A 17,927-nucleotide genomic window follows, 5' to 3' on the forward strand; every position below is an offset into this window, starting at 1 on the left:
TTTGACATGAGGGTGGGTTAGTTAACATGTGACCAGTCAGTGTTCCATGTCACTGTCTCTTCCCCCTCAGCACCTGCAGTAGGTCCCAGCTGTAGCAGTGCAGTCACTGTGCAGTCTGACTGAGGGAGGTTTTTGTACGGCTCTGTATCACTGTGTGAACACCCTGTCACTGCCAGGGTAGTGGAAACTCTGACAGTAGTAATCTCCTGCATCTTCAGCCAGGACTCCACTGATGGTCAGAGTGAAGTCAGTCCCAGATCCACTACCACTGAATCTAGATGGAGTCCCAGACTGAAGTGTTGTAGCCCTGTAAATGAGGAGTTTAGGAGCTTCTCCTGGTCTCTGGAGGTACCAGGCTAGATAATTACCATTGAACACAGGACTGCTAACTCTACATCCTATAGAGACTGTATCTCCTGCAGGAACAGCTTTCACTGCAGGAGTCTGAGTCAAAGTGTACTGCCCTCTGGACTCTGGGTGTGAAGAGAGAAGATGAAAGAAGAGACATATTAGGGATACATCTGGATACGTCAAAACATACACATTGCAGTGGTTAACAAGTGGTTAACATTAGAGGTAATACTGAAGTTGATATTTTATGACAGAACTCTGTTACCCTGTATGTAGACAGCTAGAGTCCAGATGAAGATGGTGATCAGAGTCATGGTTGTTGTGGGTTCTGTTGTCATGAAGGACAGCTCTCAGTCATGAGGTGTTAAACTCACAGGACTATAAACACTCCCAGACCACTGAAGCATGTGCTGCCTATGCAAAGTGTCCTCTCTGTTCAGACACACTTTCTTGGACCCACAGAGAAACTGTAGTTGAAGAGATGTGTGAACTGAGGCTTGATGCTGTGTCTCAATGATCACAGTCTCTGTGTCCCTCTAGTGGTCAGCTTTGGTACGATGACAATTATAAGGACTGATTGCGATGTTTTTTAATTTTTTTAACTTAAAATACTTTGTCATGTCACAGTTGACCTCCTTGACTGTCTAATTTGATATTCAGAGTTAGTGACCTGTTGTTCAGTGAAAACAGCATTGAAAATATACTGCTTTGAAAACTGATGAATGTGACAGTCATTGATGTGATCTGAGTCTGAGTGAGAAATAGTCAGTAAGGATAAGTTTCATGCTAATAATTATAGACAATTATATGTATTCTCTAGATGTCAAATCAAAAGATTTTCAACAAGTCTCATCAGTAACAACAATGAGTCTGCCAACTGGAGGGAGGTCAGCCGTCTAGAGTCCTGGTGTGCAGTCAACAACCTAGAGCTCAATGTCAACAAGACAGTGGAGGTGATTGTGGACTTCCGTTATAAGGTTCCAACACATCTTCCACTTGTCATCAACAACTCACTACTGTCACAGTAGTAGGGCATTTCAAGTTCCTAGGCACAACCATCACCAACACACTAAAATGGGACAATAACATCACTCCATTAGTGAAGAAAGGCCAGCAGCGCCTGTTCTTCCTCTGGCAGCTGAGAGGACTAAAGTTCAGCCCCCCATCATGGGGCAGTTCTACAGGGCTATCATTGAGAGTGTGCTTACATCCTCTCACTCTGTCTGGTATGACTCTGCCTCTGCCCGCTCTAAGGCCAGGCTCCAAAGAGTCGTACGGGCAGCAGAGCGCATCCTCGGCTGCCCTCTTCCCTCCATCAAGGACCTTCACAGCTCCAGATCTCTCAGGAAAGCAATAAAGATCACGGCAGACCCCTCACAACAGTGGCAATTTTAGACCCTTTTTAAGGGTGCTCAAGCACCCCTAAACTTCATCTCAGCACCCCTAAAAATAATACAAAATAAATACAAAGTATTATTGTTTATTATCATTTGTTTATTATCATACACTCCACCACTGTGGTAACTCTGACAGTAGTAATCTCCTGCATCTTCAGCCAGGACTCCACTGATGGTCAGAGTGAAGTCACTCCCAGATCCACTACCACTAAATCTAGATGGAGTCCCAGACTCAAGTGTTGTAGCGTAGTAAATGAGGAGTTTGGGAGCTTCTCCTGGTCTTTGGAGGTACCAGGCTAGATTAGTAGAGGCAGAACTGCTAACTCTACATCCTATAGAAACTGTATCTCCTGCAGGAATAGCTTTCACTGCTGAGTCACAGTGTACTGCCCTCTGGACTCTGGGTGTAATGAGAGAAGATGAAAGAAGAGACGCAAGTGTTAATGATACATCTGGATATGACAAGACATACACATTGCAGTGGTTAACAAGTGGTTAACATTACAGGTAATACTGAAGTTGATCTTCTATGACAGAACTCTCTTACCCTGTATGTAGACAGCTAGAGTCCAGATGAAGATGGTGATCAGAGTCATGGTTGTTGTGGGTTCTGTTGTCATGAGGGACAGCTCTCAGTCATGAGGTGTTAAACTCACAGGACTATAAACACTCCCAGACCACTGAAGCATGTGCTGCCTATGCAAAGTGTCCTCTCTGTTCAGACACACTTTATTGGACCTACAGAGAAACTGTAGTTGAAGAAATGTGTGAACTGAGGCTTGATGCTGTGTCTCAATAATCACAGTCTTTGTCTCCCTCTAGTGGTCAATGTTAGTATCTTCAGTCTGTGTGTGGACTCAAAGTGATGCCGCTGACTTCGGAGACTACATCTCTCTTCAAACAGACTCGGAATACATGTGATTTGCTGAGATATATTTATTATCTGTGACCTGTTGTTCAGTAAAGCCAACAGTGATGATATTCACGCAAAAATCAACATTGGGCTTGCTTGTTGGGCTTCCCATCACGACTTTTATCAGATTCAAGACCCTGGTACTGACCTTCCGAGCGGTGAACGGGACTGCACCCGACTACATCAAGTCTATGCTCCAGCTTTACACCCCCACTCGCCACCTACGGTCTTCTTCTGACAACCGTCTGGTGGTCCCACCGCTCAAGAGTGCCCAGACCCAACACAAGCTCTTCTCCTGTCTGGCCCCCCAATGGTGGAATCAACTCCTCACCTCCATCAGAGACACGGACCCACCTTCAAGAAAAGTCTTAGACGCACTTGTTCCGGGAGTACAACGGTACTTCGGAATGATTGGCTGGACCTGATGTTAGTTTCCTCCATGATCACTAAGACTCTTATTGAGAGACTTGTTGATGTTGTTGGTTAATTGTAACTGACATTAAATGATTGTACTTGCTGTTAAATATATTGTTGTTGCTTGCTTTTTCTATAGGTACACTCTTGCTCTTTTGAGGTTCATGCTGTTTAATTGTAACTTGTCTAACTACATGCTCTTATGGTTCTTTCCTTTGGGACTTATTTGATTTTCACAATGTATGCTTCATGTTTTGGCTACCCGCAATGTTTGGGGCTATCTCGTTGTTATGATCAGTGACCTATGCACTTTTGTAAAGCTCTATCTTGGAAGTCGCTTTGGATAAAAGCGTCTGCTGAATGTATACATGTAAATGTAAAGACAGAAAAGGAGAGGCAGGAGAATGTGAGACTGGCAGTCATGAGGAGAACAGAGAGAAGAGCCAGGAGAGACCTGGAGCTGGAGAGACAGCAGAACATTCTAGAGGAGCAGAGACCACAAGGACAGGAGGATGGAGAAACAAGACACAAAGTCACAGAGGAAGGTTGATGACGGCAGTGATGATGTTCTCTTAAGTCCTGTTAAAAACATAACAGTTACTGATCGACACTGAGTCTGAATGAGTTATTGTGTCAATAGGGACTCCTTTGAGAACAGCTAAATAATGATTATTGGTGGACAGAATTTCAACATAAACACATGTACATGTTTACATGTTTTAAGGAGTGCTTTGACCTGAGAGTGGGTTAGTTAACATATGAGCATCACTGATATATTCATCTCAGTGTAACAAAGGCCAGTCAGTGTTCCATGTCTCTTCCCCCTCAGCACCTGCAGTAGGTCCCAGCTGTAGCAGTGCAGTCACTGTGCAGTCTGACTGAGGGAGGTTTTTGTACGGCTCTGTATCACTGTGTGAACACTCCACCACTGTGGTAACTCTGACAGTAGTAATCTCCTGCATCTTCAGCCAGGACTCCACTGATGGTCAGAGTGAAGTCACTCCCAGATCCACTACCACTGAATCGAGATGGAATCCCAGACTGAAGTGTTGTAGCGTAGTAAATGAGGAGTTTAGGAGCTTCTCCTGGTCTCTGGAGGTACCAGGCTAGATAATTACTACTGTACACAGGACTGCTAACTCTACATCCTATAGAGACTGTATCTCCTGCAAGAACAGCTTTCACTGCAGGAGTCTGAGTCAAAGTGTACTGCCCTCTGGACTCTGGGTGTGAAGAGAGAAGATGAAAGAAGAGACAAATATTAAGGATACATCTGGATATGTCAAAACATACACATTGCAGTGGTTAACAAGTGGTTAACATTAGAGGTAATACTGAAGAGGATCATGTATGACAGAACTCCCTTACCCTGTATGTAGACAGCTAGAGTCCAGATGAAGATGGTGATCAGAGTCATGGTTGTTGTGGGTTCTGTTGTCATGAAGGACAGCTCTCAGTCCTGAGGTGTTAAACTCACAGGACTATAAACACTCCCAGACCACTGAAGCATGTGCTGCCTATGCAAAGTTTCCTCTCTGTTCAGACACACTTTCTTGGACCCACAAAGAAACTGTCGTTGAACAGATGTGTGAACTGAGGTTTGATGCTGTGTCTCAATGATCACAGTTTTTGTGTCCCTCTAGTGGTCAGTGTCAGTATCTCAGTCTGTGAGTGGACTTAAAGTGATGCCGCACGGAATACATGTGACTTACTGAGATATATTTATTATCAGTGACTTGTTGTTCAGTAAAGCCAACAGTGATGATATTCACACAAAAAGCAACGGTCTTGTTGTGCTCTAGCATAGTTTCTAGATTCTCTGCAGTGTAAAGGCAAAGTTGTGTCTTCTATGTCCGAAACCTGTTTGAATTTGGATTCATTTGTGTTACAGTAATGTCAAAATGTTCATCTTTTGGATGTTAAGGAGGCTGCATGCAGCAGTCTTATTTACTGCACAGTAGCAGCTGTGTCGTGCCACCATCTCTTTTCGGGGGCTCTGTTAACAGAAGCACATGCTATTTATGTAACTTCACTCAGTTTTTTCCTGGGAATCCTGAACCGAGTGAACACTGATGTTCTTCTTTGCTCAGCTTGTGAGCTACGTTTTGTGCGCAGATCTCGAGGCCCATCTCCCCTTGCTAACGAGCTAACAGAGACACACAGGTTAATTGGTGAGAGACGGAGAGCTGATGAAAGAATCAATGCAGAGTCACGGCGCCAAGCAGGAAAACAGAAAGATGTTGGAAGGGAAGAAACGGAGAGACGGAGGAAAGGGCGAGTTAGAAAGACAAAGAGAGCATCAGACAGAGAGAGAGAGGGAAAGGAGAGAAGGACAGCTGAGGCAAAGACAGACTGGGAGACAAAAGGAGAGACGAGAGCCTGTGGACACGGACAGGGAGGACCTGCACAGACAACTTGAAAGGGAGAATGACAGACGGAGAGATCTGGAAAGACTACGAGCACAGGAGCTCCAGGAGGAGGAGGAAAGACGTAAACAAATAGAAAGAGAGAAAGAGAGGATGCAAGAGAGAAAGAGGATCTAAGAGGGAACTTGAAAGACAGACAAATATAGACAGTGATGCCAAATGGGATGGAGGGCGCAAGTGAAAAAGAAGCACTGACAAGTGAAGTTGAAACATCTGAAGTGGATAACAGACAGAGAGAGATGAAAAATCTGCAAGAACAGGAGCGACAAGAGAAGGAGAGGGAGAGAGCAAAAGGAATATAGAGAGAAGAGAAAAAGACCAAAAGAGGACCTTCAGAGGGTGATTGAAACACTTGAAAGAGAACCGAGGTGGGAACTTGAATAAAGGGAGGGACAGAAAGAAAGCAGAAGCAGGAAGACAGCAGACGGATGAGGCAGAGAGAACGGGAGAGTGAGGAAGAGAGACATCAAGAAGGCCTGGAGAAGGAATCTGAAAGACTTCAAGAAAACCAGAGAGACATTAAAAGACTGCAGGAACATGAAGTGGACCAATCCAGACAAACAGAGTCCCTGAGTCCCTGCAGAGAGAACTTGGTCTTGTACAGCGCTCAGAGGCTGCTGGACAGAGGCTTGTTGAGCAAGTGATGGATGATCCAAAGCATGCAGACGAAATGGACAGATCAGAGCAGGAGAGAGTCATGGAGGAGAGACAGGGAGGAAATACAAATGGGAGACAAAAGGAGGAAATACAAATGGGAGACAAAAGGAGGAAATACAAATGGGAGACAAAAGGAGTGTGTGAACACCCAGACACTGTTAGGGTAGTGTAAACTCTGGCAGTAGTAATCTCCAGCATCTTCAGCCAGGACTCCACTGATGGTCAGAGTGAAGTCACTTCCAGATCCACTACCACTGAATCGAGATGGAATCCCAGACTGAAGTGTTGTAGCGTAGTAAATGAGGAGTTTAGGAGCTTCTCCTGGTCTCTGGAGGTACCAGGCTAGATAATTACTACTGTACACAGGACTGCTAACTCTACATCCTATAGAGACTGTATGTCCTGCAAGAACAGCTTTCACTGCAGGAGTCTGAGTCAAAGTGTACTGCCCTCTGGACTCTGGGTGTGAAGAGAGAAGATGAAAGAAGAGACAAATATTAAGGATACATCTGGATATGTCAAAACATACACATTGCAGTGGTTAACAAGTGGTTAACATTAGAGGTAATACTGAAGAGGATCATGTATGACAGAACTCCCTTACCCTGTATGTAGACAGCTAGAGTCCAGATGAAGATGGTGATCAGAGTCATGGTTGTTGTGGGTTCTGTTGTCATGAAGGACAGCTCTCAGTCCTGAGGTGTTAAACTCACAGGACTATAAACACTCCCAGACCACTGAAGCATGTGCTGCCTATGCAAAGTGTCCTCTCTGTTCAGACACACTTTCTTGGACCCACAAAGAAACTGTCGTTGAACAGATGTGTGAACTGAGGTTTGATGCTGTGTCTCAATGATCACAGTCTCTGTGTCCCTCTAGTGGTCAGTGTCAGTATCTCAGTCTGTGAGTGGACTGAAAGTGATGCCGCTCGGAATACATGTGACTTACTGAGATATATTTATTATCAGTGACCTGTTGTTCAGTAAAGCCAACAGTGATGATATTCACACAAAAAGCAGCGGTCTTGTTGTGCTCTAGCATAGTTTTTAGATTCTCTGTAGTGTAAAGGCAAAGTTGTGTCATCTATATCCGAAACCTGTTTGAATTTGGATTCATTTGTGTTACAGTAATGTCAAAATGTTCATCTTTTGGATGTTAAGGAGGCTGCATGCAGCAGTCTTATTTACTGCACAGTAGCAGCTGTGTCGTGCCACCATCTCTTTTTGGGGGCTCTGTTAACAGAAGCACATGATATCAAGGTAACTTCACTCATAGTTTTTTCCTGGGAATCCTGAACCGAGTGAACACTGATGTTCTTCTATGCTCAGCTTGTGAGCTACGTTTTGTGCGCAGGTCTTGAGGCCCATCTCCCCTTTGTTAAGGAGCTAACAGAGACCCACAGGTGAACTGGTGACAGACGGACAGCTGATGAAAGAATCAATGCAGAGTCACGGCGCCAAGCAGGAAAACAGAGAGATGTTGGAAAGGGAAGAAACGGAGACACGGTGGAAAGGGCGAGTTAGAAAGACAAAGAGAGCATCAGACAGAGAGAGAGAGGGAAAGGAGAGAAGGACAGCTGAGGCAAAGACAGACTGGGAGACAAAAGGAGAGACGAGAGCCTATGGACACGGACAGGGGGGACCTGCAGAGACAACTTGAATGAGGGAAGGATAGACGGAGAGATCTGGAAAGACGACGAGCACAGGAGCTCCAGGAGCAGAAGGAGAGACGTAAACAATTAGTGCAACGGGCTATCCTCAGTGCCGCACGCCCATACACACACAAACACATACACGCAGGCACCCTATTATGCTTGGTTCACTCCAGTCCACTAGGGACAGCGAGGTGTCATCGGATGCATTCTGCAAGGCAGGGAAGGATAAAAAAAGGAATTGGGGAGCTTTTGTTTGAACTCAATGGCTGTGTCTACCACCGCGCACTTTACAAAGTACACTGCAATACAGTGCACTGCAAAACAGTGCACTTACATATCCAGTGCACTCCGTCACTGATAAGTGCTGTCTCTAATGGAACACTTACGTTAAACACTTGGTAGAAGTGACGGACCCAAATCTGCTCGCCAAAATGAACGCGCTTCTCCACTCAAGTGGAAAAAGCTGCCGAAAGGGCTCCTCCTTTTCTGCTACGTAGCCAAGATGGCGCCCGTTTAGGGCGAGTAGTGTCCATCGTTGTACACTGTTTTTTTGGACCAGTTGCAGTGCACCATCCGGGTACTTTCAGTGCACTGAATTCTGCAGGTTTTTTGAGTGAAGCGCCCTAAGCACTGAAAGTCAGTGCTCGAAGTGCACAAGTGCGCGGAGGTAGACACAGCTCATGCCTTGACACCAGTGTTTGTTCCTTCACTTTTTCAAGGTAATATAACCTTTTCTTGTGGGTTTTAAACTGCTGCAAATGAGTGTGGATGATCTAAAAACAAGCATGCTGGTATTGGGGTGTTACGTTGGTAAAAGATGTCTGTGTGTGTGTTTGATGATGTTTTGTATATTGTGATTTCACATGGTTTTAGGCCACGGACGGTGGTCGCCTGTGTTGACTAATTATGCATTTGGCAGTTAGTATGAAATGATTGTTGTAGCCTGTCTTTTATTGCAGCCTGTTTTTACTGATTGTTAATAAAAGTGAACTCCATGCCTCGACACCTGTGTTTGTTCCTTCACTTTTCAGGCATAAGGAACCTGTTTGTGCTGGCCCAAGTTCCCCTAGGCTTGAGGCCGGTAACAAAATAGAAAGAGAGAGAGGATGCAAGACAGAAAGAGGATCTAAGAGGGAACTTGAAAGACAGACAAATATAGACAGTGATGCCAAATGGGATGGAGGGTGCAAGAGAAAAAGAAGCACTGACAAGGGAAGTTGATACACCTGAAGTGGATTACAGACAGAGAGAGATGGAAAGTCTGCAAGAACAGGAGCGACAAGAGAAGGAGAGGGAGGGAGCCAAAGGAATATAGAGAGAAGACAAAAAGACCAAAAGAGGACCTTCAGAGGGTGATTGAAAGACTTGAAAGAGAACCGAGGTGGGAACTTGAATAAAGGGAGGGACAGAAAGAAAGCAGAAGCAGGAAGACAGCAGACGGATGAGGCAGAGAGAACGGGAGAGTGAGGAAGAGAGACATCAAGAAGGCCTGCAGAAGGAATCTGAAAGACTTCAAGAAAACCAGAGAGACATTAAAAGACTGCAGGAACATGAAGTGGACCAATCCAGACAAACAGAGTCCCTGAGTCCCTGCAGAGAGAACTTGGTCTTGTACAGCGCTCAGAGGCTGCTGAACAGAGGCTTGTTGAGCAAGTGATGGATGATCCAAAGCATGCAGACGAAATGGACTGATCAGAGCAGGAGAGAGTCATGGAGGAGAGAGAGGGAGGAAATACAAATGGGAGACAAAAGGAGGAAATACAAATGGAGGAGAGAAGGCAAAGAGAAGAGACCAGGGATGGAGGTGAGATGGAGACAAGAAGGAGCTTGAGAAACAAGGCACAGAAGAGACAAAACAACCCAAGAAGAAAGGAGGAAAGGAGAAAGAGAGGGAGGAGGAGAAGGAGGAGAGAGTAAGAGAGATGGAGAAAACCCAGGTAGCAAAGTTGTATGACATGAAAGTGAAAGCTGCAGACAACTATTGTCTCCAAAAAGCATTCAATTCACAAATAGATTTATTTCAAGAACGGGAGAGAATTGTGAGAGAGGATAAGAAAATGAAACAGTAGAAGAAGAGAAAGGAGGAGGAAGACAGACAACAGCAGGCTTGTGAACAACCATCATCTGCAAGGACAGAGAAGGAGAGGCAGGAGAATGTGAGACTGGCAGTCAGGAGGAGAACAGAGAGAAGAGCCAGGAGAGACCTGGAGCTGGAGAGACAGCAGAACATTCTAGAGGAGCAGAGACCACAAGGACAGGAGGAGGATGGAGAAACAAGACACAAAGTCACAGAGGAAGGTTGATGACGGCAGTGATGATGTTCTCTTAAGTCCTGTTAAAAACATAACAGTCACTGATCGACACTGAGTCTGAATGAGTCATTGTGTCAATAGGGACTCCTTTGAGAACAGCTAAATAATGATTATTGGTGGACAGAATTTCAACATAAACGCATGTACATGTTTACATGTTTTAAGGAGTGCTTTGACCTGAGAGTGGGTTGGTTAACATATGAGCATCACTGATATATTCATCTCAGTGTAACAAAGACCAGTCAGTGTTCCATGTCTCTTCCCCCTCAGCACCTGCAGTAGGTCTCAGCTGTAGCAGTGCAGTCACTGTGCAGTCTGACTGAGGGAGGTTTTTGTACGGCTCTGTATCACTGTGTGAACACCCAGACACTGTTATGGTAGTGTGCACTCTGACAGTAGTAATCTCCTGCATCTTCAGCCAGGACTCCACTGATGGTCAGAGTGAAGTCACTTCCAGATCCACTACCACTGAATCTAGGAGGAATCCCAGACTGAAGTGTTGTAGCGTAGTAAATGAGGAGTTTAGGAGCTTCTCCTGGTCTCTGGAGGTACCAGGCTAGATAATTACTACTGTACACAGGACTGCTAACTCTACATCCTATAGAAACTGTATGTCCTGCAAGAACAGCTTTCACTGCAGGAGTCTGAGTCACAGTGTACTGCCCTCTGGACTCTGGGTGTGAAGAGAGAAGATGAAAGAAGAGACAAATGTTAAGGATACATCTGGATATGAAAAAACATACACATTGCAGTGGTTAACAAGTGGTTGAATTAGAGGGAATACAGAAGTTGATCTTTTATGACAGAACTCTCTTACCCTGTATGTAGACAGCTAGAGTCCAGATGAAGATGGTGATCAGAGTCATGGTTGGTGTGGGTTCTGTTGTCATGAAGGACAGCTCTCAGTAATGAGGTGTTAAACTCACAGGACTATAAACACTCCCAGACCACTGAAGCATGTGCTGCCTATGCAAAGTGTCCTCTCTGTTCAGACACACTTTCTTGGAGCCACAGAGAAACTGTAGTGTGAAGAGATGTGTGAACTGAGGCTTGATGCTGTGTCTCAATGATCACAGTCTCTGTGTCCCTCTAGTGGTCAGTGTCAGTATCTCAGTCTGTGTGTGGACTCAAGTGATGCCACTGACTTTGCAGACTCAATCTCTCTTCAAACAGACTCGGAATACATGTGATTTACTGATATATATTTGTTATCAGTGACCTGTTGTTCAGTAAAGCCAACAGTGATGATATTCACACTAAAAGCAACGGTCTTGTTGTGCTCAAACATAGTTGCTAGATTCTCTGTAGTGTAAACGCGAAGTTGTGTCATCTATGTCCGAAATCTGTTTGAATTTGGATTAATGTGTGTGAATGTTAGAACGTTCATGTTTTGGATGTTAAGGAGGCTGCATGCAGCAGTCTTATTTACTGCACAGTAGCAGCTGTGTCGTGCCACCATCTCTTTTTGGGGGCTCTGTTAACAGAAGCACATGATATCAAGGTAACTTCACTCATAGTTTTTTCCTGGGAATCCTGAACCGAGTGAACACTGATGTTCTTCTATGCTCAGCTTGTGAGCTACGTTTTGTGCGCAGGTCTTGAGGCCCATCTCCCCTTTGCTAACGAGCTAACAGAGACACACAGGTGAACTGGTGACGGACGGACAGCTGATGAAAGAATCAATGCAGAGTCACAGGGCCAAGCAGGAAAACAGACAGATGTTGGAAGGGAAGAAACGGAGAGACGGAGGAAAGGGCGAGTTAGAAAGACAAAGAGAACATCAGACAGAGAGAGAGAGGGAAAGGAGAGAAGGACAGCTGAGGCAAAGACAGACTGGGAGACAAAAGGAGAGACGAGAGCCTGTGGACACAGACTGCAAAGACAACTTGAAAGGGAGAATGACAGACGGAGAGATCTGAAAAGACGACGAGCACAGGAGCTCCAGGAGGAGGAGGAAAGACGTAAACAAATAGAAAGAGAGAAAGAGAGGATGCAAGAGAGAAAGAGGATCTAAGAGGGAACTTATAAGACAGACAAATATAGACACTGATGCCAAATGGGATGGAGTGCGCTAGAGAAAAAGATGCACTGAAAAGGGAAGTAGAAAGACCTGAAGTGGAATACAGACAGAGAGAGATGGAAAGTCTGCAAAAACAGGAGCGACAAGAGAAGGAGAGGGAGAGGGCAAAAAGAATATAGAGAGAAGACAAAAAGACCAAAAGAGGACCTTCAGAGGGTGATTGAAAGACTTGAAAGAGAACTGAGGTGGGAACTTGAATAAAGGGAGGGACAGAAAGAAAGCAGAAGCAGGAGAGACAGCAGACGGATGAGGCAGAGAGAACGGGAGAGTGAGGAAGAGAGACATCAAGAAGGCCTGGAGAAGGAATCTGAAAGACTTCAAGAAAACCAAAGAGACATTAAAAGACTGCAGGAACATGAATAGGACCAGTCCAGACAGACAGAGTCCCTGAGTCCCTGCAGAGAGAACTTGATCTTGTACAGCGCTCAAAGGCCGCTGGGCAGCGGCTTGTTGAGCAAGTGATGGATGATCCAAAGCATGCAGACGAAATGGACAGATCAGAGCAGGAGAGAGTCATGGAGGAGAGACAGGGAGGAAATACAAATGGGAGACAAAAGGAGGAAATACAAATGGAGGAGAGAAGGCGAAGAGAAGAGACCAGGGATGGAGGTGAGATGGACACAAGAAGGAGCTTGAGAACAAGGCAACCAAAGAGGCAGAACAACCCAGGAAGAAAGGAGGAAAGGAGAAAGAGAGGGAGGAGGAGGAGAGAGTAAGAGAAATGGAGAAAACCCAGGTGGCCAAGTTTTATGACATGAAAGTAAAAGCTGCAGACAACTATTGTCTCCAAAAAGCATTCAATTCACAAATAGATTTCTTTCAAGATTGGGAGAGAATTGTGAGAGAGGATAAGAAAATGAAACAGTAGAAGAAGAGAAGGGAGGAGGAAGACAGACAACGGCAGGCTTGTGAACAACCATCATCTGCAAAGACCCTGATACTGACCTTCCGAGCGGTGAAATGACCTTTGACAGTGAGGGACTGCACCCGACTACATCAAGTTTCTTCTCCAGCCTCACACCTCCACCCGCCACCTACGGTCTTCTTCTGACAACCGTCTGGTGGACCCACCGCTCAAGAGTGCCCAGACCCAACACAAGCTCTTCTCTTGTCTGGCCCCCCAATGGTGGAATCAACTCCCCACCTCCATCAGAGATACGGACTCACCTTCAAGAAAAGGTTTAAGACGCACTTGTTCTGAGAGTACAACGGTACTTAGGAATAATTGGCTGGTGCTGATGTTAGTTTCCTCCAGGATCACAATTACTCTTATTGAGAGACTTGTTGATGTTGTTTGTTAGTTGTAACTGACTTAAAATGATTGTACTCGCTTTGAAATATATTGTTGTTGCTTGATTTTTCCACAGCTACCCTCTTGCACTTTTGAGGTTCATGCTGTTTAATTGTAACTTGTCTAACTACATGCTCTTATGGTTCTTTCCTTTGGGAATTATTTGATTTTCACATTGTATGCTTCATGTTTTGGCTACCCGCAATGTTTGGGGCTATCTTGTTGTTATGATCAGTGACCTATGCACTTTTGTAAAGCTCTCTCTTGGAAGTCGCTTGGATAAAAGCATCTGCTGAATGTATAAATGTAAATGTAAAGACAGAGAAGGAGAAGCAGGAGAATGTGAGACTGGCATGAGGCAGTCATGAGGAGAACAGAGAGAAGAGCCAGGAGAGACCTGGAGCTGGAGAGACAGCAGAACATTCTAGAGGAGCAGAGACCACAAGGACAGGAGAAGGATGGAGAAACAAGACACAAAGTCACAGAGAAGAAGGTTGATAATGCCAGTGATGATGTTCTGCTCTCAGTCACTGATCAACACTGAGTCTGAATGAGTCTGTGTGTCAATAGGGATACCTTTTATAACAGCTAAATAATGAATATTGGTGGACAGAATTATATCATAAACACGTGTACATGTTTAAATGTTTTAAGGAGTGCTTTGACATGAGGGTGTATTAGTTAACATATGAGCATCACTGATATATTCATCTCAGTGTAACAAAGACCAGTCAGTGTTCCATGTCACTGTCTCTTCCCCCTCAGCACCTGCAGTAGGTCCCAGCTGTAGCAGTGCAGTCACTGTGCAGTCTGACTGAGGGAGGTTTTTGTACGGCTCTGTATCATCGTGTGAACACATAGACACTGTTAGGATAGTGAAAACTCTGACAGTAGTAATCTCCTGCATCTTCAGCCTCTACTCCACTGATAGTCAGAGTGAAGTCCCTATGTGTTCCACTACCACTGAATCTAGAAGGATTTCCTGTGTACAGGGTTTTAGCATAGTAAATGAGGAGTTTAGGAGCTTCTCCAGGTTTCTGGAGGTACCAGGCTAGACAGGGAGAAGAGGTTCCTGCTTGATACACATCACTGCTGGTTTTACACTGCAGAGAGACTGTCTGTTTTGGGAGAACAGCTTTCACTGCAGGAGTCTGAGTCACAGTGATCTGTCCTCTGGACTCTGGAAAAGAGACAACAAAGACATTGTCAAAATGTTGAACAATTACAAAATTTCAAATGTATTTACTCTTTAATGACACATGCAAAGCATCTGACTCACACAAACTGTGTATGTAAACACCTCTGTAAATAATGTGTTTGATTTCTTACCCTGAATAAAGAGAGTTAGGATCCACACAATGCTGATAATCAAAGTCATGGTTGTTGTAGATTCAGTTGGTGTGAAGAACAGCTCTCAGTCATGAAGTGTTGAACTCACATATAAACACTCCCAGACTACTGAAGCTCAAACATGCAGCATGCAAATAAGTCCAGCATGTGTCATCTCTTTCAGTTACTGGGGATGTTCCCTGGAGATCTGCACGTCAAAATGTCCTTCCCCATTATGTCTACGTGAATGTTATATAACCACAACACACATTTACTAATTAATTTAGGTACATTTGAAAACAGTCCTGTGTAGTACAAGTGTATTATAATGTAAGTGGAATATACAGCATATTGAGAAATGTGTGGGGAAATGTAGGGACAGTCAGACATTCATGTCAATAACCTTCTGTCGACATGAACATTGTTGACCTGTCTCCTTGTCATTCTGATCTTGATAACAAGACCATCAGCAGAGATAGTCTTCCTCATGTGGTCCTGTATTCTATCATCAGCCTGTTCACTCATGCTTGGACTAAGTTCCACAAATCAGTCAGTGAACACTTGTGTCAACTAAAGCTGCTGGGATTCTCTGCTAGTGGAGTCTGTCCACTGTGACTTCACCCCCACTGTTAAGTCTGGGATCAGCATGTAGAAGAAAGGCATATACAACATGGATCACTGTCCCAGCTGCTCTCTAGCCTGTGGACAATATGGAGGAATACTAACAGTGGATGTAATTCTGGACACTGGCTCTGGTGTTGTCATGGAGTCTGATGAGGACGACACATGAGAGGTTCACCAGAGTAGGTCCTGAAACATGGAGTAGGAATACGATGAAGACCCAGGTCACATGATGCTGGAGACAGAGCCTCAGCTGCTGTTGAAGAGAGTGTAGTGCAGGATTGTGTAGTCTGCTGTAGTCCAGTGTTGTGTTGTGTGAGTCCAAGTTGAAGCAGATAGCAGCTGTGGGCTCTGGTAGAGCTGCAGCATCACAACACAGAGAGGTTTTTGTACGACGACTTAACCAGAGTCAATCACTGTGGTGGACTTTTGGTGGAGGCACCAGACTGGATGTTGGAAGTAAGTATCTGAACAAGATTGAATCTTCTCTGTATTTTACTAAATATGTCTTGACATCAATACTGAGTGTCACTTTTCTGAATATAGTTATTTTTTACAACCATTTAGAAAATTCTGAAAAACTAGATTTCAGGCTTAAAATGAAAACACATGAAGAAATCTAAAGCTTTTTCACGATTCTGAAAATGAGCTAAAAGCGGTCATTGACAAATAATTCTTGATGCTTTAACAAAAAGTCTAAATAAGCTGTGGTGAATCAAGCAGCAATAGGAGGGAGGTTTTTGTACGGGCAGTAATAGAGGTTGAATCACTGTGGTACACTTTTGGTGGAGGTACCAGACTAGATGTTGGAAGTAAGTAACAATCTTTTCTGAAAGGGATTTCACTTTTTGCATGCTTGATTCTTCATAGAAATTTTTAGGTTCAAGATCATTCAAAGATCGTATGTAAAAAAAAAAGTATATTTTCTGGTGAATACTGTAAAATTACAAATTTAAACTGTTTAATCCTAGTTTGTGTTTTTACTTCATCTTAATGCTGTTTGTTCATGGGTGGATGCACTGATCGTCTGATGAGATTTGACATGTTGTTTTGAGTTATTTATGCACCTGCATGATCATATGTTAATATCTATAATGTTAGTTAATGAAAAGTATTGAGATTTTTTTATTTGGCCAGACTTATTCTGATACTATCGCTCTGGATAAGAGCGTCTGCTAAATGACTAAATGTACTAACTGCTATATTTACACCGACTGTGACCATTTAAGTAATGATCATTTCCCACGAAAATACTTTAATTACGTTGCCTTGTACAGTATGACTATCTATTGACTCATGTTTATGTATTAACTTGATTTCATTTCTTTGTTCACACTATGATAATTTATTGATATTGTTTAATTAATCCAGAAGTAATTGAGTTAGTCTTTGGTTGAAATAGCAGAAGTCCATCTCTGTCTTCAAAAACAATCTCTTAAAATGCTGAGTGGGTTTGTAATCTGACGTATTGTGTTTGTCTCCAGGTAACCGTGCCCCCACCCTGACGGTGCTGCCCCCCTCCAGTGAGGAACTGTCCAGTAAGAGTACAGCCACGCTGATGTGTCTGGCCAACCAGGGCTTCCCCTCAGACTGGACCCTCAGCTGGAAGGTGGACGGGAACAGCAAGAAGAGCCAGGAGGCCAGCAGGGGGCTCCTGGAGAAGGACGGCCAGTACAGCTGGAGCAGCACCCTGACTCTCACTGCCCAGGAGTGGACCAGTGTGCTGGAGGTGACCTGTGAGGCCCACCAGAGCTCCCAGCCTACGGTCACTCACACCCTGAAGAGAGAGCAGTGTTCAGAGTAGCCCCAGGCTCACCCAGCCCTGTGGAGAGGGGCTGCTTCCTCTGCTGGGACTCTGTTCTGGGTTCAGCCGTTCTCTGTCCTCCTGATGGCTCACATGCAGACTAACAGGGAGCTTTGCTAGAGTCCACGTGTCGCTGCTCTCTGACCACTGAGCTGTTATCAGTGCTAGTGTTGATGTGTTCTGCTGGATGTCACTATTCACTCTGTACGTTGGCTTTGCTTTGATGCTTGAATGTTGTTGTTTTAGTTGGACAATAAAGAAGTATTCTAGAACTTGAAAATAAGGAATTTGACTTCATTTATTAACATGTTGATTACAGTAATCATGAAATGGAATTGCACATTGAAATAGTTCATTGCATTACTGTATTTTCATCAGATAATTTAAGCAACACAAGAAACACTATGATGGATGATAAAACATTACAGTTTCGCTGATACCACGATTGTACATGGCTGTTGACAGATCTAGACCACACACCAGTCAAGTTCTATTCATCATTGATATTCATCTGTCATCATGACACAGCATTTAGCTCTACAGGAGAGTTTACCTTCTACCACCATGAGACCATGGGATTGTGTTCACACAGTAAGGACAAACTTATATAAAATCACTCATGTTCAATCTGATCATCATTTGACTTCAGTCATTAAAGACAAAAGTTTGATATGCAGT

At 44.2% G+C, this 17,927-nt stretch overlaps 3 gene segments (V, D, J or C); 1 reads left to right on the forward strand and 2 right to left on the reverse strand.

The window, feature by feature from the left end:
- LOC124466884 lies at positions 1–763 on the reverse strand. The segment is given in 2 exon segments: positions 1–473; positions 617–763. Coding segments are annotated over 2 exon segments (399 nt in total).
- On the forward strand, positions 333–17,519 carry LOC124466888. The segment is given in 3 exon segments: positions 333–348; positions 16,237–16,257; positions 16,930–17,519. A coding segment is annotated over 1 exon segment (246 nt).
- On the reverse strand, positions 3,903–4,529 carry LOC124466887. The segment is given in 2 exon segments: positions 3,903–4,298; positions 4,444–4,529. Coding segments are annotated over 2 exon segments (390 nt in total).
- Positions 17,520–17,927: the final 408 nt, after the last annotated feature.

This window comes from Hypomesus transpacificus, chromosome 4, assembly GCF_021917145.1.
Source record: "Hypomesus transpacificus isolate Combined female chromosome 4, fHypTra1, whole genome shotgun sequence".
NCBI classification, from domain to species: Eukaryota; Metazoa; Chordata; class Actinopteri; order Osmeriformes; family Osmeridae; genus Hypomesus; species Hypomesus transpacificus.